The 24,116-nt window shown below is 52.8% G+C and overlaps 1 protein-coding gene and 1 pseudogene across 3 annotated transcripts; both read right to left on the reverse strand.

Annotated features, from left to right (window-relative positions):
- Positions 1-180: 180 nt before the first annotated feature.
- Positions 181-278, reverse strand: LOC113917498 (annotated as a pseudogene).
- A 13,669-nt stretch (positions 279-13,947) lies between these two features.
- Positions 13,948-20,353, reverse strand: CLDN19 (claudin 19). 3 transcript variants are annotated; one of them, XM_027618867.2, is made up of 7 exons: positions 19,958-20,353; positions 18,860-19,655; positions 17,483-17,647; positions 17,288-17,372; positions 15,414-15,566; positions 15,155-15,300; positions 13,948-14,683 (listed from the first exon to the last, which is right to left on the reverse strand). In XM_027618867.2, the coding sequence occupies exons 2-7, from the start codon at positions 19,080-19,082 to the stop codon at positions 14,556-14,558; spliced, it is 900 nt and encodes a 299-aa protein (XP_027474668.2). In that variant the 5' UTR covers positions 19,083-19,655; positions 19,958-20,353; the 3' UTR covers positions 13,948-14,555. The 3 variants fall into 3 exon arrangements, with proteins under 3 accessions (XP_027474668.2, XP_027474673.1, XP_027474661.1); XM_027618872.2 differs by lacking the exon at positions 15,155-15,300; XM_027618860.2 differs by having other exon boundaries at positions 14,554-15,300.
- Between the last annotated feature and the right edge of the window lie 3,763 nt (positions 20,354-24,116).

Below are 24,116 nucleotides of genomic sequence, written 5' to 3' on the forward strand. Positions count from 1 at the left end.
TAATATTCTGTTATATATACATTCCATTTTATATATATATATATATATATATATATATACATGCACCACATGTTCATGTGCACATTTGGGCTCTTTTCCATAATTTGGCTGTTGATACTGCTGGTATAAACATTGGGGTACATGTATCCCTTTGGCATTTTTTTATCCTTTGGATAAGTAAAAAATACATAACATTTCATGAATTTGTCATCCTTGGGCAGTGGCCACGCTGATTTCTCTTATTCCAATTTTAGTACATATGTTGTTGAAGCAAGCACTATATTGTACATCCCTTAGCAAAATATATCCCAAAGTACCAGAAAAGCCTAAGATTATTTTTTATTTCTGAGAACACAAGTTTTTCCATATAAGCTAATGGTAATTGCTGCTTCACTTTACACACATTATTCAGCTTACAGAGGGTTCCATAAGAATGCAGTACTTGGGCGCCTGGGTGGCTCAGTTGGTTAAGCGACTGCCTTCAGCTCAGGTCATGATCCTGGAGTCCCGGGATCGAGTCCCACATCGGGCTTCCTGCTCAGTGGGGAGTCTACTTCTCCCTCTGACCCTCTTCCCTCTAGTGCTTTCTATCTCTCATTCTCTCTCTCTCTCAAATAAATAAAATCTTTAAAAAAAAAAAAAAAAGAATGCAGTACTTTTAGATAGCAGGAGAGACCTGTAATGTTAAAATGTGATTTTGAAAACCACAGCAAGGAAGAAGGTTATCTTGTACAGTCTTGATGCCAGTGTTGCAAACAAAACTACCTATATGCATTTTTCGTGTGTCTTGTGTTGCCCAGCACATTATGATTGCCTTCACCATGTGTGAAGATTAGATAGCCCGAGTCTCTAAGGCAACCCAGAGAAGCATTCTTTGTGCAGCCAGGGTGCAGGGTGAGAACCTGGCCTCGCAGTCACATGGTGCAAGCATGAGACCTGGGAGAAGTCAACACTTCTATAGGGGGGAGTGGGTGCAGTGTTCAGCCAAAACAGCAGCAATGGTTTCCTCATCTACTAACTGCTTTAGTTTTTGACACTTAGCTTTGAGACCAGTACTCCAGCCTTAACAATTAAAATATCTCATCCCTTTATAAGAGTATGTGGCTGTAGCCCAGTAAGCACAGGAGAGTGATGATAAATTAGGTATCCTATATCGGGCGTGTGGTATGTTCTGTTTTATTCAAACTGAACAAGGCGAGGATGCTTGTCATGGTTTCTGTTAAAAACATAGTACTAAAGGCCTAGGCAGTGCAAGGAGGTTAAAATATGTAAAAATTGGAAAAGAAACAATGGCAGGCAGCATGGATGATACTGTTAACAAACTTGCAGTTTTAAGGATGGATAATGTGTTAGTAAGTGCCTAAAACCTGTGTATAATAGCTAGTAAAAAAATTTTATCCGTGATAGTATCAAGGAAATATATTTAGAACGATTCCATTTTGAGGGCTCATGGCAGGCTCACTTGGTACAGTATGGAACTCATCTCAGTGTTGTGCGTTCGAGCCCCAGGTAAGGTGTTGAGATTATAATAAAGTTTTTTTTTTTAAAGCTTTGAGAGCATGAGCAGGGAGAGGGACAAGCAGACTCCCCACTGAGCGCAGAGCCCGACCTGGGGCTAAATCCCAGGACCCCTGAGATCATGACCTGGACAGTTGCTTAACTGAGCCACCCAGGTGCCCCAATTAATAAAATCTTAAATACATATATATATACACCATTTTCAAAATTGGGCAGAAGCAAAACTATTGAAAGGTATTAAAAGAAAATGGAGGTTTTCATGTTAATGGATATTGAGGCTTGTCAATTCTTCTATTCAAATTAAGTTCAATAAAAATAGAAAAGTTTTGGGTTTTGGGGTTTTTTTGTTTTTGATGAATCTTAGAAAAGGGAGAAGAGATGTTAGAAGTTTGATGAAAGAAAAACGTAGGGGCGTCTGACTGCCTTAGTGGAGCGTGCGACTCGATCTTGGGAGTTGGAGCCCCACGTTGGGTATAGAGATGACTTAAAGAAAAAAGAAATGTAAAATAGTTGTCTTGGAGAATGGGAAAACAAATGTACCAGGGAGATAAAATTGCCAAGAAGTAGAGCATTGGGTTTAACCAGGACTTTGGCAGCTGAATTCAACAGAAGAAAAGTGCAAAGGTATTAAAAAGGCGCAAAGTTACCGTTGACAGTAGTCTTCCCAGCATCCTCTCCCCCTTTCCCTGCCCAGAGATGGATCCTGATTAGCCAAAGCCATAAGAGCATAACGTTCTCTGCTGAGTGGAGTTGGTGCGTTCGTTTACTTGGAGTAAAAGTATTAATTTAAGGGAGCTGGAAGAAGGTGAAGTGTGGTGCACCTAGACATGCTTAACCTTGAGATGTGCAGTGACTGGTAATGACAGTTTCTGGGTGATGGTCATGTAAGTGGAAGATGGGAGGAGGAAGAAAACATTGGAAGTGAAAATGTCAAAAATAGACCATGCTGTTCAAAGGATTTCTGTGGGTGTTAAAATCGCTGCAAGTGATGGTAGAAGTAGTGGGCATGAGAAGTTGGTGCTGGTGATTCTGGAGTTAAAAATCGTCAAGAAAGTCTGCTTTGATAATGGATTTAGTCTAACAGCATAGGCTTCAAAGAAGGTTGAGCTTTTGAGGGCTTAGGAAGGGGGAAGATGGTTTAGAAGTGTCAGTAGTGTGATCTAGAGGAAACTTAGACCACCACCAGGAGCCCTGCTGCTTCTGGTGTGGGGGAGAAGAAAAGCCTTTGAAAGGGCTCCCAGGCAAGTCTGTCCTAGAGTCCGAGTAAGAAAGTGAATGCAAATGTTCGCAGAAGAGGCTGGGGACAGAGTTCTAGATGGCACAGTGGAAGGTTTGGGGAGGGAGCAAACGTGGGTCAGATTTGTGGAGTTAGAGCAAATTGCTGACGGGGGAGGAGGGGCGTGGAGCTTGAACATCTGGTAGGGACAGTATAACCAGAAAGCGTCACACAGGACAGGCTTAGTGCTGAGGTTCTGCTAGTGGAGGGGTTAGTCTGACACAGGGGTTAGGTTGATTTGTTCCTGGGGAAAGAGCAATCTGATTAGGAACTTGGCCTCTCCCTTCTCTGAGTGGTACTACAGGTGGAGGAGGGCTTTATATACCTTCAGTCCAGCCACCTGTTTATAAAGCTACAAATAAAAGTGAGTAGACTGTTAACGTGCACCATATTCACATATTTTTAAGATTTTATTTATTTAGGAGCGCCTGGGGGGCTCAGTCGTTAAGCATCTGCCTTCGGCTCAGGTCATGGTCCCAGGGTCCTGGGATCAAGCCCCGTAGGGGTCCCTGCTCGGCAGGAAGCCTACTTCTCCCTCTACCACTCCCCCTGCTTGTGTTCCCTCTCTCGCTGTGTCTCTCTTTGTCAAATAAAATCTTTAAAAGAAAAATTTATTTGAGAGAGAGAGCATGAGGGGGGAGGATCAGAGGGAGAAGCAGACTCCCTGCTGAGCAGGGAGCCCGATGCGGGACTCGATCCCAGGACTCCAGGATCATGACCTGAGCCGAAGGCAGTCAACTAACCAACTGAGCCACCCAGGTGTCCCTCATATGCACATCTTGAGTGATGTTTTAGCACCTCTTCTAGGCTTGGGCAGCTAGCTCTACCACCCTCCTGCGCTTTAATTCCTCTGGGCTGAGGAGCCGATAGGGAACCTGGATTATCTTTAAGTAAAATGATTTTCATTTTAGAAATAATATTCCTGGGGCCGAGGGGAACCAGTTTGACCAGAAAAGAAGTGACCAGTGTGGACACTGTTGCAGAAGTCCAGTTTAACGATGAAACCTGTATCCTAGATCTGGCAGTTGGGAAGGTCAAATTTGAGATGTTTTCAGGAAGGGACCTGACTGAGGTATGTGATTAGCTGGATGTGGGATTGAGGAAGAAGAGAAAATCCAGCATGATTGCAGAACACTGATGCAGGTGGTGCCATTTGCTGGAATAGAGAATGCACACAGGGGTGGGTTTTTTTCAGTTTGAAATGTCTGGTGTTTGAGTTGCCTATGAGGAGTCTATTTGGGAAGCAGATTTGGAACTAAGAAGTGAGGTGTAAAAGCTGAGGTGAATGCTTGACACTCAGGTGGCTTTTTGAAAGATGTGGTCATGGATGAAATCCCATCGGTCAAGGAGCATCACTTTTGGAACAAGACCAAGGATGTAAAAGTGATGGCCAGAAAGAGATGTAAAAAGAAAGGGAGGACATCACAATCCTAGAGCACAAAATAGGAAATTATTCATTTGGCATCAAAACCAAGAGGTCCAAGAAGGTGAAGGTGGGCAAGTGTCCTCTGGGCTCAGCAAAAAGGAGACTACTAGCAAGAGCAGCAGTGGAAACGGAGGGGTGGACCCCAGGCTGCAGCAGAAGCAGGTTGAAGGGCTGATGCTCCCACAGCCTCCCATTCCAGTGACAGCCAGCCCAGCCTTCTAGGTCCCAGCCAAAACCCTGAGAGTCCATCCTGACTTCATCTTTTTTTCTCACACTCCACATCCAATGAGTCTGCAAATCCTGCTGATTCTGCCTTTGAAACAGAGCCTGACCACTTCCCACCACCTCCCTCAGCATGGGTCTAGGCCTCCGCATCTCACCTGGGTTATCAGTCTCCTAGATGAACTCCCTGCTACCTTCCTTTCCACCCTCCATCTCTCTGCTGTAGTCAGTTTTCAATATAGCGGCCACGGTCACCGGAGCAGAAGCCTCCAGAGGCTTCCAGTCTCACTGGAGCAGAAGCCTGCTTCCTACCAGAAGCTTCACAATGTACCCCCACCTGTCTCCTATTTTCTCTGCTCTACCCCTGGTTTACTCCAACCTCACAAGTTGCCTTTTCCAGACACACCCCAATCTCAAGGCTTTTCCCTCTTGATAGGAAGACAGTTTCCCCAGTTAAACAAATGGCTATCTCTCTCAGTTCTTTCAAGTCTTTTTACTAGGAAGGCCTTCCCTGACCATGGCCAGATCTCCCAACCTCCGTACCCTGCTGGACTTTTCTCCGGTGCATATCCTCATCTGCTAATTCTGTACTTCCTTGTTACTCTTTGTGTTTGAGGTTTCTGTTTTGTTCACGGCTGCTGTATCCCAGCATCTGCAGCAGGGCTAAAAGAGTAGAGCAAGAGCTCAAAAACTACGTTGAAACGGGGTGAGGAGTGAAGGCTGCCTCTGGAAGGGCAGGTTTGTTGGTGTGACCATGTAGTTCACATATTAGCCAACTAGGACGCTCCAGGGAGTGAAGGGGTGTGGTCATCAGTTACACTGGGCCGAAAGGACTACCCTGGGCAACATGGACATCCGGTCACTCTAAAGATAGATAAATTGGAGGGAAGGGTTTTTTAGGACGAGACATGTTTGTAGGAGGGAAAGAGGAGCCAACCAAGAAGACAGCTTTAGGATTATAAAGCCTTCTGTACAACAAAAGTCCTCATTTTATCATGTGCATAAAATGTAATTTTCATAAATCATTTGAGACACCAGAACGGGAAGTAGTTTGGAGTCAGAAAACCTGAGTTCGAGTTCTGCCAATGAAACTTGACCTTCTGGAGCCTTGGTATGGAGCCGCCACATAAATGTCAGTACTGAACTTTGAAGTAGCTCTTAAAGTAAGGTGTAGGGACCATCCACAAGAAAATGAACAGATTTTCTTGGATCCCACCTTCAAACTGCCAAATCCAAGTGCATGGGAAGAGCCTCAGAATGAGCCTTTTATATCTTTAGAGATAACAAATTATTTCCTGAAGTTCTTGTGAGAATTAGGTAAGACCTGACATTTGGTTAGTGCTCAAAAAATGTTGGCTGTTACTGTTACAGGAATATTGTAAGGATCAACTGAGGTAATAGTTGTGAACATTGTAAACTGAAATGATGGGGAGCCTGCTTCTCCCTCTACCTCTACCCCTGCTTGTTCTCAGTCTCTCTCTCTGACAAATAAATAAATAAAATTAAAAAAAAAATAAAGTGCTAAGAGAAAAAAACCATAAACCAAAAATCCTATATCTGGAAAATCACAAAAATAAATTCCGCATGATTCCATTTATGTGAGGTACTTAGATTAGTCAAACTAGAGGCAGAGAATAGAATGGCAGAAATGGGGAGTTACCATTTAACGGATATAGAGTTTCAGTTCTGTAAGAAGGAAAGAATTTTGGAGATGAATGGTAGTGATGGTTGCATAGCAACATTGATGTACTTAATGTCACTGAACTGTGTGCTTTCAAGTGGTTAAGATGGTAGGTTTTATGTGTATTTTTTTTTAACTTTATTTATTCATTGAGAGAGAAAGAGCACAAGCAGGGGGGGCGGCAGGCAGAGGGAGAAGCAGCCTCCCCACTGAGCAGGGAGCCCGATGCAGGACTTGATCCCAGGACCTGACCTGAGCCGAAGGCAGATGCCTAACCAACTGAGTCACCCAGGCACCCCAATTTTATGTGTATTTTACCACATTAAAAAAATTGGGGAAAAAATGATGGGAAAGATATTGAATAAAGATGTAAGAAAGAAAGAGTACATTGGAAAGAAAACATTTTAGGGTCTTGCAGTGATTGTCAGTTTTATTTTACTTTATTTTTTTAAAGATTTTATTTATTTATTTGACAGAGAGAGACAGCCAGAGAGGGAACACAAGCAGGGGAAGTGGGAGAGGGAGAAGCAGGCTTCCCGTGGAGCAGGGAGCCCGATGCGGGGCTCGATCCCAGGACCCTGGGATCATGACCTGAGCCGAAGGCAGACGCTTAACGACTGAGCCACCCAGGTGCCACAGATTGTCAGTTTTATAGAAAAAGAAGTTAGATGGCCTGTCCAAGGAAGAAAAACTAGTAGAAACAACTGATATTTAAAGGCCATTTTATGAGGCTTTGTCATTTGTATATCGTCTTTTCCATTTTTGTAAAAATATCATATAACAAGGTTCATGTGCTCACTGGATAATTTTTGGAATGCATATTTAAATCAAAAACTTGGGGGCACCTGGGTGGCTCAGTCAGTTAAATGTCTGCCTTCAGCTGGGGTCGTGATCTCAGGGTCGTGGGATCAAGTCCCACATCAGGCTCCCCGCTCATCAGGGAATCTGCTTCTCCCTCTCCCTCTGCCACTCCCCGCTGCTGAAGGACCATTGAAGACACCACAAGAAGACAGCCTTCTACGTACTCAAGAGAGAAGCCTCAAAATGAAACTAATTCTGCTGACACCTAGATCTTGGACTTAGAGCCTTTAGGGATGTGAGAAAGTAAATTTCTGTTGTTTCAGCCATCCAGTCTGTGGTACTTTGTTATGGCAGTTCCAGCAAACTAATAAAGAAGAGAACCAGAAGCTATAATTGACCCAGAAGATTTTTTTAAATTAACCAGGTGGAAATCTGAGAACAGAAAAATACAATACTTCAAAGAAATCAGTGGATAGATTTGGAAGCTGATTAAACACAACTGAAGATAAAATTAGATAACTGGGAGATCGTTAGAGGAAACCACTTATAATGAAGCACAGAGAATTTAAAAATTGGAAAACAGAGAAGAATAACTAAGAGAGATTATGGTACGAAAATCAAGCCGACTCTAACTGGAGCTGCAGAAGAAAAAGAGGATTGAAGAGAGAACGGCTGAGACTTGCCCAGAACTGATTAGAGGGAAGGAGACACCAAAAGAAAGAGTCAAGAAGCCCAAAAACTTACATAAAAAATCCACCTCTAAACTATATCAATAATGGTACCACAATTTTTGAAAGACAAGAAGAGGAGTTGGGGGGAAGAGATCACTTTGAAAGGAATGACATTAAAGCTGACATTTGATTTTGCAACAGAAAGAATGGTCGCCATAAAACTGTGGAATGGTATCTTCAGTGATCTCAAAGAAAATAATTCCCAACCTAGGATTCCTATACACAGTAGGATACAAAGGTGAAAAAAGACATTTTGAGACTGAAATGGAGAGCATCGACAAGCAAGCAGCAGACTTGCACTAATGAGCAAAAGAAAATGATCGTATTAGGATCAATGAACTATTAGGAGATACAAAAGCAGTGAAAAGGAAAGAACTAAGTCCCAAACAAAGGTGGCCTACTTCTGAGTTGAGTAGAAGGAAATGCTGCCGGCCACGAGCAGGAAAAAGCAAACCCTTTCAGGACCAGGATCTTGCACTGATACAAAACAGAAATTTGCTGCCTGGTGGGAGGGCAGGAAACTCACTGCCACCCAAGACCCACCACCATTGCATGCAGAGGTCAGAGGCTATGTGGGGAGGACAAAGCCCTACCACTGAGGCTCAGGTGCACAGGACCTGTCCAACTAAGGCTGGAGCAGAAGAAAGGAGAAAAACTCTCCTGCTGCCAATGTGAGCCTTGCATCCTAAACAATGGCAAGCTACTGCTGGGGCTTTCCCCAGTTTGGAGAGGGAGTCCCTCTGAGGTGCAGGCATGCAGGGAGTGTTGAATGCTGGGGTACACCCAAACCCCCTGGATTCCAGGTCTAGACTGAGCACAAGGTAGAAGCAGCCCACTATCAGAAATGAGGAGATGCTTTGATGTGCATATCAAAGGACACAGCAGAGGAAAGAATTCATGAGCTTGATGGCAGGTCAGTAGAAACTAACCCAATTGAAACAGAAAAACATGGGAACAATAAAACAGAGCAGAATATTTAAGAGCTGTGCCACAATATCAGGCATGTAATTGAAGTAGCAGATGAAGACAGGAAATAGGGCAGAAGAAGCATTTGAAAAAAATAACAGCTAAAATTTTTCCAAAATCAATATAAGATAACAAACCCCAGATCCAGGAAGTTCAGAACACCTCCAAGGAAAATAAACATACAGAGAGAAGAAAAAAAAAAATACCCAGGCACTTCATAGTCAAACTTCTGAAAACCAAAGATGGAGAAAATCTGGAAAACAACTGAGAGAAAACAAAGGAACAACAACAACCACGAAAAGAGTTAAGCAGACTTTTCGTTTAAATTGTTATGTAAGCTAGAAGACACCAGGGTGATATCTATAACGTACTGAAAGGATGAGAGTCAACCCAGAATTCTATACCCAGCAAAAACGTCTTTCAAAAATGATGGTGAAACAAAGATTTCTGCTTGGGTTCACCAAAGATGAGTCCAAAGCTTTCTCTCCACTGCCATACTGGGAGGCATCTGCATCTATGTTTGGCTGGGGTTTCATGTGCCTTCTGAGAAAATCAGTGTCTCAGTGTTCTGGCTTTCACTTAGACTTTAAAAAACAACAACAAAAAGAACCTCTATCTTGAAATAGTTTCAGACTTCAGAGAAAAGCTGCAAACACGGTTCAAAGAACTCCAGTCTACCCTTCACTTAGGTTGCCCGATTAATATTATACTTCAGAACGACGTGGATGGAACTGGAGGGTGTTATGCTCAGTGAAATAAGTCAATCAGAGAAAGACATGTATCATATGACCTCACTGATATGAGGAATTCTGAATCTCAGGAAACAAACTGAGTGTTGCTAGAGTGGTGGGGGGTGGGAGGGAGGGGGTGGCTGGGTGATAGACATTGGGGAGGGTATGTGCTATGGTGAGTGCAGTGAATTGTGTAAAACTGTTGAATCACAGATCCGTACCTCTGAAACAAATAATGCAACATATGTTAAGAAAAAAGAAAAAGAAGAAGATAGCAGGAGGGGAAGAATGAAGGGGAGTAAGTCAGGGGGAGACGAACCATGAGAGACGATGGACTCTGAAAAACAAACTGAGGGTTCTAGAGGGGAGGGGGTTGGGGGGATGGGTTAGCCTGGTGATGGGTATTAAAGAGGGCACGTTCTGCGTGGAGCACTGGGTGTTATGCACAAACAATGAATCATGGAACACTACATCAAAAAAAATATACCGCAGATATTTGCCTTGTAACTCTTCATGTTTTTCTATGCATATTTTTTTCTGATGCCTCATTATCCTCTTAGTACTTCAGTGTGTATTTCCTGAAATACAAGGACACTGTCCTACAAGACTACAGGAAACTATCAAATTCAGGAAATTAACTTTGAAATGGTACTGCTCATCTAAACCATAGACACTATTCGATTGTCACTGGTTGTCCCAAGAACGTCTTTTATAGGTCCAGGATCCAATCAAGGATCATTCATGGCATTTAGCTGTAATATCTCTTCAATCTTGTCAGTCTTTTCCTGTCTTTCATAATGTGGACAGTTTTGAAGAGTGCAGGCAGTTACTTTGTAGAATAACCTCCATTTGGATTTTTTTGTCTTGTCATAAGTCATTTCGGTTTGTACACCTTTAACAGGAATGTCACAGAAATGATGCTGTGTTCTTTTCAGTGCATTATATCAAGGGACACACAATTTTGACTTGCTTGTTGCTGGTGGTGTTAACTTTTGTCACTTGATTAAGCTATGTCTGCAATGTTTCACCACTGTCAAGTTAAATATTTTATACTTACTAGTTAATAAATTATATTAGTTGCCATTTTACTGTAGAGCTTTTTTTCTCCCCCATCTATTTAATTTTTGTATCAGTATGGACTAATAGATGCTTATTTTTATTCACTCAATTAGAATCCATTACTATCATTATTTATTCTGATACTCAAATTGTCCCAGATAAAGCAAATGGGAATCTCTTTAATCTGGTTTCTGTATCCTTTAGATGTGTCTCCATTATTCCTCGAGCTCTTTCTTACTTTCTGGAATATCAAGATGCTCCAGGCTTATTATTTCCTTACCCCAGCCTTCAGATCAGCCATTTCTCCATGGAGCCCTGGTACCTGTTAATGGAGAACAGTATTCAGAAATCAAGGTATCTTCTTGCCACTGGGTTATCATTGCTTCTAGACTTTTCTAGGAGGTAGAACTCCTAGATATATGGATGTATGTATATCACACACATGTATGTACACATACGCAACTATAGCTATTTCAATATTCATCTAAATATATTAAAAGCCAGGTGTTCATCCACATACCTCTAATTCCAATCCAACACCACAGGATTTATTTGAATCTTCCACATTTCATCTTTGTAAATCTATCATCTGGCAGTGGAAAGCCTGGCTCCCATTATCTTTGACATTTTACTTATTTGTTCAATCCCCCTTATATGTAACTCAGCTTTGATCCTGGCAGCCATGGACGACTCAGTTTTGTGGTCACCACGTGGGCCTCCATGTGGATGAAAGGAAGAGCTTCTTGAGTGTTGACTTGGAGAGTCCATAGCAGGGTGTCAGCCCTTTCCCTTGATGCTCTGTAAAGAATTCTTCGCCCTGGGCGCCTGGGTGGCTCAGTTGGTTAAGCAACTGCCTTCAGCTCAGGTCATGATCCTGGAGTCCCGGGATCGAGTCCCACATCAGGAGTCTGCTTCTCCCTCTGACCCTCTTCCCTCTCGTGCTCTCTATCTCTCATTCTCTCTCTCTCTCAAATAAATAAATAAAATCTTAAAAAAAAAAATTCTTCGCCCTTTCCCCAACATTTTTAGTTGTTTTGAACAGGAGCATTGTCAAGAATAAAATTGCCTGTAATGTGCTCATAAATTGAGCCAAATATTATTTTTATGTGCTCTATGAGGAGAGAAAGTCAGGAAGCACTGCTCTGGGCATTGTCTTTCTTCATTTCCAGTTTTGCCTGGATCGGGTTTAGCTGTGGCTCCCTATAATCTTGCCAACTCTAGACGAAATCATACACTGAGCTGCTTTCATTGCATCCGGTATTCAGATGATGGAGGAAGACAACGCACCACACAGCTCTTCCCTCCCTAGCCTAGATCAGCGTTTCCCAAACTTGTGTGTGCTCCAGTCACCCGGAGAGTTCCTTAAAATGCCGAGCCTGTGTTACCTGGTGTGGGGTGGAGCCTGAGAGTCTGTGTTTCTACCAAGTTTCCAGGTAGCAGGAGTCTCTAGAGCGCTCATCACCTCTGTCCCAGTGGTCAGTGAGGGGTGGTTACATTGCACAACCACCGAAACTTACAGGCATTTTTAACTTTTTATTTTTTTCATTTGCAAACCTACACACAAATGAAGAGAACAGAGTGAACCCCTAAATCTCGCTGGCATTTACCAAACTTCCCTTGCCCCTGACCATTTTGTTCTTAGGGCATTTTAAAGCAAATCCGGCCTTCTATCATTTCAGGGTGCACCTCTAACAGATAGGGATGAAAAAAAAAAAAAAAACCCAAACAAACCATGGTGTCATTATCACAGAATTAACAATACATACATACAACACAAAAACATCACTCCTGGACACCATGTACTACTCAGTGCACATCCATATTCTCCGAGGCGGGCATTGCATGGGTCCCCTGGTCACCTCCTCCACGGCCGTGGGCTCACTCCCTAGGCCAAGCACCTTCTGTTGCTATGCGCCTTCTGTATGCATAGCTACTTCTATGCTATGCTTTTCGTCACTGGCTGAGAACACAGGCATTTTCCTCCCCAAACTGTATTTTTATGGGCTGCCAGTTTTATTCTTGGGAGAACTCTGTTAATAATAACATCAGCAAAAGCTTGAGGATCGTGCCCTTTGACCCCCTTGCTGGGTCTCTGCCCAGTCGTCTGGCCCCGCGGCTGGGACAGTAAACAGCAGTGCAGTCAGGAGGCCTGGGAAGGTGGCCCTGCTGCACATTGGCAGCCCAGGTGACCTTGATGTGGACATTTGAAAACAGCTGCTTCGACAGAGGCGTGGAGGATCAGGCTTCCGGAACCCTTGCAGCCTTGAACTCCTCTAGTTTCCCCCGGACATCTTCCCATGGCCGGCTGCCCACTGTGCTGTTAGCATATCCCGGGGCCACATGCGCTCACCTGACTCTGCACCTCTCCAGTCCCGGGTTCGAGGCAGAAAGGGCATCCCTCCACGAAGGACCAGCAGGAAGCTTGTTCCTGTGGCTGTCAGACCCACCACTGTCCCCGAAACTCACGGGGAGCAGCCAGAACATTCTATCCCCATGTTTTCCTACCAAGTCCCAAGCGTCTGGTGGACCCTGAACCTCAAGAGAATACACATGGTGTCCTGGCCAACCGCTTCGTGACCAGACTGCAAGGGCTGCCAAATCCCCAGCTGGGAACGGGAGGGAGGTGCTGGAGGACCCGCAGAGGTCGAGCCTCTGGGCCCACATCCCCACCTGCTCAGCTGGTGCCCGTGACAGGAGCCCTCACCCAGACTCTCAATTTCCAGGTTCCAGATTTGGTGGTGTCAGTCGGGGCTCTTTTGGTTGTAGGGGACCGAAGTCAAACTCAAAATTGTTTCAGCAAAAAAGGTGGATATGTATTGGGAGGATGTGGGAACCTCACGGAGCAGCCTGGTCTCAGGAAAGGCAGACGAGGAGACAGGCCTTCCTGTCATCTTTCCTCGGTCACCTCTTCACCAAGGTGCCTTTCTCCCTCCCAGAGCCCCACAGAGTGGCAAGAAATGTGGCCCCAATGGCCCCGAGCCATAGGCCTCACAGAGGCGCCCACACATCGCAGTCCCTCAGGAGGTGCCTGAGCTCAATGCCGGGCCCACCCCAGGCCAGTTCCGGCGGGATGTGGAGCCTGGGTGCCAGCTCCCCGCATTATACCTTCTGGCACCCAGAGAGACTGACTCTTCTGTAGTCCTCACTCATAACTCGAGGGGCAGGACTCTGGTAAACCCATGTGGGGTCAGGCGCCCACCCCCGGAGCCAGGGGCTGGCCAGGCCGCAGGAAACGGCCACTCCTGAGGCGCCCCGTGGACGTGCAGCCGCGGCCAGCCCGGGGCCCTGTGCCCATAGTCCCACAGCCGCTCTACCACGCGCTCCTCTCCTCCCATCCCTGACCTCCGAGGGAGCGTGCATGACAGTCACCCTGTCTGACCTCACCTCCCTCGAGCCACGCTCAGGGGAGAAGGCCCAGCTACCTCCTGGGGATTCAGTGAGTTGGCGAGAGCTGTGGTCACCAGCAGGTGTTGGAGGAAGCCAGACAGAGCTGGCTGAGGAGGGCATGAGGAAGGCGGGGGGCAGTTATGGTCAGCTCTTTCCAGATGGGAGACAGAGGGTAGCCAGTGGCCAGAGACTCGGGGCCAGGGAGGATGTTTGGGGCAGGCGAGGCCTGAGCATGAGGGGAGGTGCTGATCTGGGTTAATCTTCCCTACAGCTAGCTCTCTGAGGACGTCTCCTTCTACACTAAGGAAGTATCTATACTTCAAGACCGAAAGCCCCTCCAGCGTGGACCGCACCCTTCTGCCTGAGGCCGCCCCTCTCTACTCTGGATCCAGGGCGGGGATGTAGGGGGACCTCGGCAGACTGGAGAGGAGGAAGAGTGGATGTGGAAGAAGGGACAGCATTAGGGGGCTTGCAACCTTGCTCAGGACAGTCTTTGTGGCTGAAAGGCCCTAAGGTCCCTCTCCATGTAGTGAGCTCCTCCAGGGTCCCCTCGCCCCAGATCTGAGGTAAGTGTCAGGCCAGGGAGGTTACTGGAGCCCCGATCAGCACTGGATGTGCCATGTAACCCACCCTGCAGGTCTGTCTCCCCGTCTTGCTGCCCAAAGACCCCAGGGACCAGCTCTGACCTCTCCGAGCCAAGACCCACCGTAGCCATGCCAGGGGCACATCAAATGACACCACAGTTGGGGCTGGATGTTCACTTCTCTTTCCAAACAATACCAAACACACGGCCTAAGTGTGGCCGGGGGGACAGAGTCAGATTGGGGACCTGGACATTACACACCCAGGGGGCCCTTGGCGGAGGCGGACAACTTAACAACTGGTCTGCAAGTCAAAAGAGAGGAGAGCTGGTTAGTGGGGTGAGCAGCAGGGTGGGGCAGGGGCTGTGGGGTGCAGGCCCAGATGCAGGAACTGACCAGCGCAGTCAGACCCGGGCACCCACGGCAGCCCTCCCTGGGGCCCACTCCTGGGGGCGGGCTGGCTGTGTGCTGGCCGAGCCATGCGTGGGGGTGTCCGCGTGGTGCTGGGCGTACTGGAAGAGCCTGGGACCTGAACTCAGGAAGAGTGGGGCCAAGCCTCTTGGTGTCCCTGAACCTGTTTCCTCATGTGTAAGGGGGGACATTCATCATCCTGGCACACTGCCCCCTGCATGGGGTAGCTGTGAGGAGCCTGCCAGCCCGGGGAGGGGAAAGGCTCTGGCCACCCCAGGGCATGGGGCACCAAGGGCTGTCTTTGTGGCTGTGTCCCCAGGGCCCTGCAGGGAGTAAAAAAGCCACCCCAGGAAAGCGCTGGCACCTGGACAGGAAACGTGCTGGTGCCCGTGTGCTGTGCAGACGGGTCCACACCTGCACCAGGACAGGCGTGTGCTCCTGTGGGCTGGGGCCTGCCTCTGGCCTCCCTCTGAGTGTCTGGGTCTGAGTCTCAGAGCGCAGGGTGGGTGCCTGTGTGGGGACAAGCTGCTCAGAGCCCTAATGGAGCTCGCGGGGCGCGCTGTGCCCTATTGGCCCTGCCCAGGGTGCTGCAGGGGCCGGCGGAGTCCCGGGCTCAGACGTACTCTCGGGCGGCAGCCGAGGGGCCAGGCCGGTAAGGCTGCGGGCTGCTGTTGGATCTCTCAGGCTCCGGGCACGTGCAGCAGAGGAAGGAGCCCCCCAGCATGGCCAGGCCCGCGGACGTCCAGCCCACGAACAGGGCCGAGCCAAACTCATACCTGCAAGGGGTAGGGAGGACGGCGTCAGGTGTGGCTGCAAGCCTGCCCTCCCCCAAGGATCCCCCCGTGGGGGCGGGGGGCGTGCAGGGAGTGGGGAGCTGAGATTGGGGGCCTCCCAAGCCTCCTCAGTCTCTGGGAGAAGTTCCAGAGAAGTTCCAAGGGGAACCCAGGCCCAGGGTGGGCCTGCTCCACGCAGACTCAGGCCCCTTTCCTCCTCCGGCCAGGGGCGGGGGTGCGGGAGGGCCGCCAAGTCCCGTGGGGAGGAGCAGCGCAATCCCTGCCATCTTTCTCTCAGTCCCCCTCCGGCGCCCGAACTCCCAGCCCGGGCTTCCCGCGGTCCTCGGGGGCACACCGGGCCCTCCACCTGGCGCTCCCGACTCCCCGCCTCGGGGCCGCCGCCAGCCTGCGCACCCCCACTCCCGCTCTGCGGCGCCCCGGGGCTCCCTGCTTCCGTGCCTTTGCTGGAGGCGCCCCCTCCTGGAGCATCCCCTCTTCTGCGCTTCCTCCGCTCCTCTGCCTTCAGGGCCCACTTGGGCCACCTCCTCCCAGGGACTTTCCCTGACCCCTCCTGCTGTGCCTCCTGCTGACTCTTCCTGGGTGGCCTTCAGCTCCTGGCTTGCCTGGCTCCCTCCGGAGCGCCCCGAGGGCAGGCAGCGCCGGATTCATCCGTGTCCCCGGGGCCCAGCACGGGGCCGCTTACCAGCTGCCTGGGGGAGTGTTGGAGGGACAGGGAGGAGTGCCAGCCTGGCGTCTGTCTCTGAGTTGAGCTGCCTCTTGCTTGGAGATCTTCGTGGCTAGAGCTCCGACCCCAGGGGACGAGCGCCGTGCCTGTGGTCTCCTTTTCTTCCCCTGCCACACCTCTGCCTTCTCCAGCCGGCCCTCCTGACTGCGATAGCCTGGGTACCTTTTCTCATTCTCCCTCCAGCCCAGGGCCCAAGGTCTGTTGGGATGTCTGGGGTTGACACTGTCCCATTCTCTGCTCCGGCACAGCTGAGAGGCGGTGTGGAGCCAGATGGGCCCAGGATCTTCACAGAGCCCCGTATCCGGCCCTCACGCCCTGGGGCCTCCTAGTCCTGGCCCTTCCTAAACATCTCTGAACCTACTCTGCACTTGGAGCCTCGGGCCCAAGCCCGGCTCCAGACTTTTGCGCCTTACCGGGCTTAGCCTCTCCCCACCGTGCTGCATGCCGCGGCCGGAAGGATTGTTGGCTGCCTTCCACCCCAGGATGGGGAACCAAGTCCTCCTCTGGCTTAAGGCCCCCCACATCTGCCCTACCGCTTGTCCAGTCTCCATCTCCCAGCCCAATGCACCTGCCGCCTTGGGCAGGAGTCACAACGAGGGGTTTACCGAGTGCTCTCCGGAGCCCCGGCATTGTGCTGAGCCCTCCCTGCAACATCTCACTGAGCCCTCACAACCACGTCAGCTGGGTCCTTGGGTCCCAGCTCCATCTGACTGGAACTCGCCCTTCACACAGCCAGCACGCCCACATCTGGGATTTCAACCCGGATTCAGGTTGCTGAGCTCCTGCGGTGTCCTCCACAGGACTCCAGCCCCTTCAGAGGGTTCAGCCACACCCTGCCTGGCCCCCCACTCCAGAGAGCTTTGCAGTGACAGCACCTGCAGCTCCCCCCACCCCGTTTCTTCCTCCTCGTGTCCTGCTGGACAAAGGCAGCCGAGCGGGAGGCCCAGCTCCCTGGTCCAAGCCATGCGCTGGCCCTCACCTGGCGTTGACAGGTGTGCTGGGGTTGAAGAACTCCTGGGTCACTAGGGTGGCATACCACGAGACAGCTGTCAAAGTGCAGAGGCCTAAGGACAGAGGACGGAGCGCTCAGCTCGGCTCTGGCCCCCAGCTGGCCACCCAGAGCGGGGCCACCTGCCGTGGCCGAGATGGCGGACAGGGAGCCAGGGGCACTGACCTGCCAGGAGGAAGAGGACACCCCCAGAGACGGCGATGCGGCCCTTGGCGATGGGGTTGCTGTCTCCAACCCGAGTGCACTTCATGCCGACCACGCTGAGGACCATGGCCACAAAGCCCAGGAGCACGGCCACCACCATCAGGGCTCGCGCTGACTGGATGTGACCTGGGCAGAGCAGGGGGCACTGAGCAGGCTCTGGGAGAAGTGGGCAGGTGGGAGGAGCGCGGCAGGGAAGGGGCTGGGGCTGGGGCCGGAAGCTCCCCCCGGGCAGCCACCTGCAGCAGGTGTGAGGGGGCCGTGAGGACAGGGTGTGGGGCTGAGCTTCACCTCTACCCCCGCCGTTCACTACCCCTGCAGGTTCCTCCAGGTGGTGTGTGCGGTGCCAGGGTAGTCAGACTTCTCTCATCCGCTGCTCCCTGGCGGTGGGACTCCCTTTGGGGCCCGGCCCACCCCTCCCAAGCAGTGGGCTCAGTTCCTCCCAGGGCCTTGCAGATTCAGCAGGAGGGAGTGAGGCTGTCTGAGGTCCAGCTCAGCCCCACATTGGCTCTCAGGCAGGGACACCTCCCCCACCAGCCATTCTGGCTCCTGGTCACCTTGCCCTCTGCCCTCCAAGTCACCCACGGCAGCTGTACACCTGTGCGCAGGTCAGTCCTGGGCCGTGGGCAGCTCGGGGGAGCTGGGTCCCTGAAGGAGACCAGATGACCCGCCTGGACGGGTGTTGTGGGGGAGGGCCGTGTGATAGCTGCCCGCTCAGGCCTAGGCCACCCTGGGCAGAGGGTGGGTGGGTTGGCCCTGAGCTGGGGAGGGAGCTGCGATGGTGCCTGTTTACAAGCCAACTTGTCAAGTTCAAATGCACATCCCAGGAGGAGAGGGACCTACGTGCCCAAGCACCTGTGTGCACAGGTGTGTGTGTGGGGGTGTGTGTGTGTGGGGGGGTTTTGGCACACCCAAACGGAGGCATGCTTGTCTAGGTGGCAGGCCTGGCATGAAGGTGTGTGTGCACAGTGTGTCTGCATGCAGAGTATGGGGGGAGGTGGAGGGGAGCCTGAGTGCCAGGCACTCATCTATCTCATCTAACCCTCCACAGTCCTGTAAAGTCCTCGGCTCCCCTCTACAGATGAGGACATTAGAACACAGAGAGGGTTAGCGACTCCTTGAAGGTGATAGTAACAGAGCTGGGATCTGGACCCGCGGCTGCCAGAGCCTGGAGCCCCTGCCCTCCACGGAGCACCAGGCTGGCCTGGATTTTCAAAAGCGCACTCGGGCAGGGAGCTGGAGAATGGAGCCCAACGCAGGTCGCAGGCTGTGGGCAAGCTTGCTCTGGACTTCGCCTTCCCCCACAGCCCACCTTCCCAACCCAGCTGGAGGGAGGCCTACCTTCCAGGGCGAGCAGTGAGTCATAGAGTTTGCACTGCACCTGCCCAGTGCTCTGGGAGGCGCAGGACATCCAGAGCCCTTCGTAGAGGCCCACGGCCGTGATGATGGCGTCGCCCGCGTAGGAGGACTGCTTCCACTGCGGGAGGGCTGTGCTGGCAATGATGCCCACCCAGCCACCCAGGGCCAGGAAGTAGCCCAGGAGCTGGAGGCCTGAGTTGGCCATGGCCCAGGGGAGGGGGCTGCAGGTTCCAGGGCTCAGGGCTGGGCCAGGGTCCCTGGGGGTGCTGGGGTCATGGCCAGGTGAGAGGAGCTGCTGGGTGGGAGGGGAGGGGGAGCAGCGCTGGCCAGAGGCTGAGGAGAGGTGGGGAGGCCCGCAGCAGCAGCAGCAGCAGCAGCAGCAGCAGCAGCAGCAGCAGCAGCAGCAGCAGCGGCCTCAGCGGCTCTGGGCTCTAGAATGCAGGGGGAGGCCCAGGGGCTGGAAAGGCCAGGGGCCCCGCCCACAGCAGCTGCCTAAGCCAGGGCAGGGTCTCCAGCAGAGCTCCTGCCAGCCCCCTGGGGGCAGGGGGGCGGGGCCATGGCCCAGGTGGGTGCCCTTGCCCCACCTCCTAGGGATAGAGAGGGGAGGGGCTGGGAGGAGTGACCCTGCTTGCCCTCAGGGCCTTCCTGCCAGGGAACCCCCTTTAGGAACCATGCAAGTGCCCTACAATTCTAATTCCTGCCCAAGCACCAGCCCCGAGATGATGGATTTTGCTATTGCTTGGCTGACCTGATCCTTGGGGTTTTCTGTCCTCTGACTCTAGGACAGAAAGGAAATGGAATTCTACTTTGCAGCAGGTAAGACTAAAGTTAGACATCAGGGAGAACTTTTTGGAGAGGGCTCTGAGGCCAGATGTGGAGAGACTGGGCTGGATGTTGGGGAGAGAGAGTCCCGGGTTCTGGGGGGCCATATGTATCAAAAGCAGGGGAGGCCAGGCCAGGGAATATGCACTGTGGGGTCTGAGATCTGAGGGGGGCAGAAGAAGGACCCATCAAGGCTGGGCCAGACCTGGCTGCCAGCCAGCAAGGGGCCTGGCCAGGGAGGTGGGAGATAGCACTGACCTTCTGGCATCAGCCCGAAGGAAGGCAGACTGTTCAGCCCCGTTAATCCCCTTGCTGGCTGGCTTAGCAGCTCCTGCTGGGGCTGGAGGCACCGGGCCCTGGCCCCCTGCTCCAGAACAGCCTGACCGGGAGCCAGAAGCTGGGAGCCGTGGCCTCCGCACATTCCTCGGTTTCGGGCTGCCCCTCCTAGTGCCCCGCCTCCCCCTTCTCTCTCCCACCCCAGCTCAGCCCTCTGGAGCAGGGGAATATTTAACTCTCCTCTAGCTCATTAGCAATCCCCTCACGTTCAGTTTGGCCCCGTGGGCTCCACCGGGCGTGGGTGCAGGGGAAATGTCACAATCCTGCTCCTACTCGGGCCAGCCCCCGGCTGCCCCCTCCAGCCCCAACGGCCCACCTGCCTTTCCTGGACCGCACTGGGGGAAAGCAGGGTCTGGCTGCCGACCCCCCACCCTCACCCGTAGGCTTCCTCCCCCACAGCCCGGCTCCCCTCTGCAGGGACTTGTCCCCAGCCTGCTCCTTCGCATTCTTCACGTGGCTATGCAAACGAGAGGGTGCCAGGCACTGCGCAGACAAGGGCTGCCCTGTGCCCGCCCGCCCGGGGCGTGGGCCCCTGGTATGGCCTGCAGCTCCAGCGGCTGGGGGCAGGGCTGGGCGCTATTTGGCCTGCAGTGCCGCACTCGGGGCAAACACTGGGCCCCCTGTGTGCTGGGAAGGCCAGAGCCACGTGGATCCAGGGACACACAGACCTGCTTCCTGGGACGGCCCGAGGGTCCCCAAATTCAAAAGGGGCCTAGAACTGTTGTCGAGAAGTCAGTCCTGCGTTGGGATCCCTCTTCTATCACAGGCCGTTTGGAGACCGTACGATCAGGGGGAACAGAGGACATGGCTGGGGCCCAGAGCGGAGACTCCTGGGGACACAGTGAGCACCCTTTCTGCGCACGAACTGTGTGGTCCTCAAGGCAGCTGTTGGCGCTGGGCAGGCCAGGAGGTAACCTACCCAGGTCGAGCACGCAGCAGACCTGTGCGCTAGCGCCACACTCATCCCACACCCTGATTTCTGAGGAGGACCCTGACGAATGAGGGGACTGAGAGCCAAAGAGGGGAAGTGAGCCACTCAAGGTCACACAGCTGCCCCCAGAAGTGAAATCTGGGGGCGCGAGGCCTTAGAGATGTGGGGATGCCTGCACGCCCCTCTGTCAAGGCCATCCCTCCCCTCGCACTGGGCCCCAGAGCCACTTTGTGGTCCAGAATGAGGCTCACGTCCCCTCTGAAGCTCTTCTGGGCAACCCTCCTCTTTGCTATTTGAGGTTTCCAGGCTGTTCTGTCAGAATATCCTCTCCTACCCTAAGGGCCTGCCCTCACCAAGGTTCCAAAGCCGTTCGGAATTCAGATGGCGTTCCTGGGGGAAGTTTCCTACTCCCTTTGCGGTCCCCTGCAGTCCAGTGACTCCCAGGCATGCGGGGAGAGCAGGACCGTTCAGGGTCCCAGCCCAGCCTCCGTTTGGAGCTAACTGGAAACCGCCCTGGGGTGCCACACTTCCTAACAAGTGCCTTCACGTATGTGACTAAAAGCTTAGGCTTCTAGCTCTACCTTTGCCACCAAAAGGCTGTGTGACATTGGGCAAGTGCCTTAGCCTCTCTGAGATAAAACAGGGATAAAGGCACTGATCCTGTCAGGTTCATGAGGGAGTTACGGGGATCAAACAATGGGGGAAAGCGCTTTTGGAAAGCATACTGTGCCTGAAGAAATGGGGCTGGCTAAGGAAAGCTCTTCCCCAAAGACTCCCTCCTGGGCGAGAACCCCTGTGCCCTCTCATCCCGGGTGTGGGCGCGCTGCCTGTGGCTGGAGCCCCACAGCCCCTTCCTGCCCAGCAGTGCCTGGCAGAGAACCAGGGTTAGCAGATGCACACTGATCATCGACTGGTTTGGGGAGTCCACGTCGTCGCCTCCCTCCCAGCGGATCACTGGAGCTGTTTCCCTGGCCCCTCCCACTGCCCGTCGGGAGGGTCTGATTCAGTTGGTTGCCATCCAGCACACTCGGCAGCCACCACCTGAAATGCTGGGGGCTCAGGAGGTGGTGCTGGTCTTACTGCCCCCGCAACCCAGACTCCCTCTCCTGCGGAACCACAGGCTGGGAATGGAGAGGACTTGCCTCAGGCCCCACAGCTGGGAGGCAGTGTGGTGTCCAGGCGGGGCCAAGCGCCCAGAGCTGCCATCCCGTAATGCTCTGCGCCTCTTTCCACTCACAGCGTTTGGCGTGTGGCTTGCTTCCTTCCCCGGGAAATGTAAGCACCTCCAGGCCCTACTACCAGCCTCATTTTTGGGTCCCACACCTCACCCAGGGTAGGGGTGGGGTGGGATCTCTGCAACATGTGTGGCTGCAGGGGGTGCCCCTTCCTCCCCAAACAACCCTGAGCACAGGCTGTCCTTGGCATCCCTGCTGGGAGCCCTGCCAGTTGCCTGGACCACTAGCCCGCCCCCCTTACATGCACTTATCCCAGGCCCAGACACTGAAAACGTTTGGCCTTTCATGAGTTAAACTGAGACCGTTGGCTGGCTCTGTGTGGTTAGCAATACATTGAAATTGTAAAGGTCATCTGCCTTGGTGTGGAAGCCTCTGGAGGACCAGAATCAGGCTGATGTAGTTTTCTGTTCTGTGGAGTATCTGCTATGTGTTAAGTGTTGTACCAGGTGCTTTCCGAGGATTCTCTCGTTACTACGGTCAGGCATCCTGGGCAGTAAAGACCACAACCCCATGTTACTGGGGGGGGGGGGGGGGGGGGACACGCACTCCGGCCTCACACAACTCCAAGGGTGGAAGTGAGCTTCGCCCAGCTCCGCCCGGGGGCAAAGCTCATGCTCTTTCCGTCAGTGTGTCCTGCTCCCTATGGCGGGTGCGTCACCAAACAGGACGCGATCGCCAGTGACTAGCAGAGGAGTGACTGTCCCCATGAGGTCCTGCCCTTGAGCGCGCTCACGTATGCTGCTGTCTCCCCACTTCGGAACGGCTGATCCTCCACGTCGCGTGTCCAACGCGTCCTTGTCCCCGTGTAGGGCTGAGCTCCTGACACCCCTCTCGGGTCCCTGGCTTGCGGCTGGCCCCCTGTCCTCCGTTGGGCCCCCCCGGCCTCCTTGCCTCCAGCAGGCTAGGTCTTCTGCCTCTTCCTGTCCACGCGCGCCCAGTCTCCCGGCTTGGAACACCATCCACGGCCGGCAACGACCCTCAAAGTGACGGCTCCCCCCTCCTCCTCTCCCTGAACTCCCCGCCCACACACCGGACTGTGTAGCTGACATTTCTGCCTGGAGCCCTAACAGGCTCCTGGAACTCAAGCACAGCGCGCGCGACACCGGGCTCCCGGCGTCCCCGCCCAGCGCCATGCCCTCTGCAGCCCCTCCGCCAGAGGGCAGGCGGCTCCCTTCCTCCCACTGCTGAGGCTGGAAGCCTTCCTGATGCTCCTTTTTCTCACACCACCTGACCCATCAGCAACTCCTGTCGGCTCTACCTCAAAAATGGATCCAGAACCTGCCCTCTTCCACGCCCTCCCCTGCCAGCACCCTACTCCCCGCCACCTTCCCCTCCCGCTGGGGACGGCAGCAGCTTCCCTTGCCTCGTCCTTGCCCCAAAGCCCCTTCCCCGCACACACACCGTTCACCGAGGCTCACGCTCCTCTGCTGTCTCCCTGAGGCACGGCCCACGTGCCCACAGGGACTAACGAGGCCCCGAGACGCCGACCGCACGGGCTGTCCCCCTTCCTGCCCACTCTGTGCCACGTCGGCCTCCCTGCTGCTCGGCCCTCCTCAGGGCCTGACTGGCTTCCTTGGCCACCTCGAAGACTGACACGCACGTGCGCACACGTGTCCCTGTCTCCCCTACTGGAGCAGCAGCTCTGTGACGGCGGGGACTTGTTTCGTTGGCTCACGTGGTCCCAGCAGCAGGCACTGAGCTGGTGCTCGACCAACGGCTACTGGCAGACTGAATAAGTGAGGGCCCGGGAGGGGAGACGGGCTTGTGGCCAGAGGGGCAGAACCTTCACCCGTGCTCTTTCTGTCTCCGAGAGGTAGTGTGTTCTCCTGGGGCCCGGGGCCTCCGAGGCCAGACGGCAGGGCAGGACGCACGCGGCTGCCGCGGGGGCGGTGTGCCCGAGCTGGCTGCCGGCGGC

This window comes from Zalophus californianus, chromosome 4 (assembly GCF_009762305.2).
Source record: "Zalophus californianus isolate mZalCal1 chromosome 4, mZalCal1.pri.v2, whole genome shotgun sequence".
NCBI classification, from domain to species: domain Eukaryota; kingdom Metazoa; phylum Chordata; class Mammalia; order Carnivora; family Otariidae; genus Zalophus; species Zalophus californianus.

Coding starts and splice junctions, on each gene's coding strand:
- CLDN19 (XM_027618860.2), bottom strand. CDS start 19,082: ATGGCCAACTCAGGCCTCCAGCTCCTGGGCTACTTCCTGGCCCTGGGT. Junction 17,373..17,482: donor TGTCCTCTTCCTCCTGGCAG/GTCAGTGCCCCT, acceptor CTCTGTCCTTAG/GCCTCTGCACTTTGACAGCT. Junction 15,301..15,413: donor CCCTCGGCTGCCGCCCGAGA/GTACGTCTGAGC, acceptor GTCCCCACACAG/GCACCCACCCTGCGCTCTGA.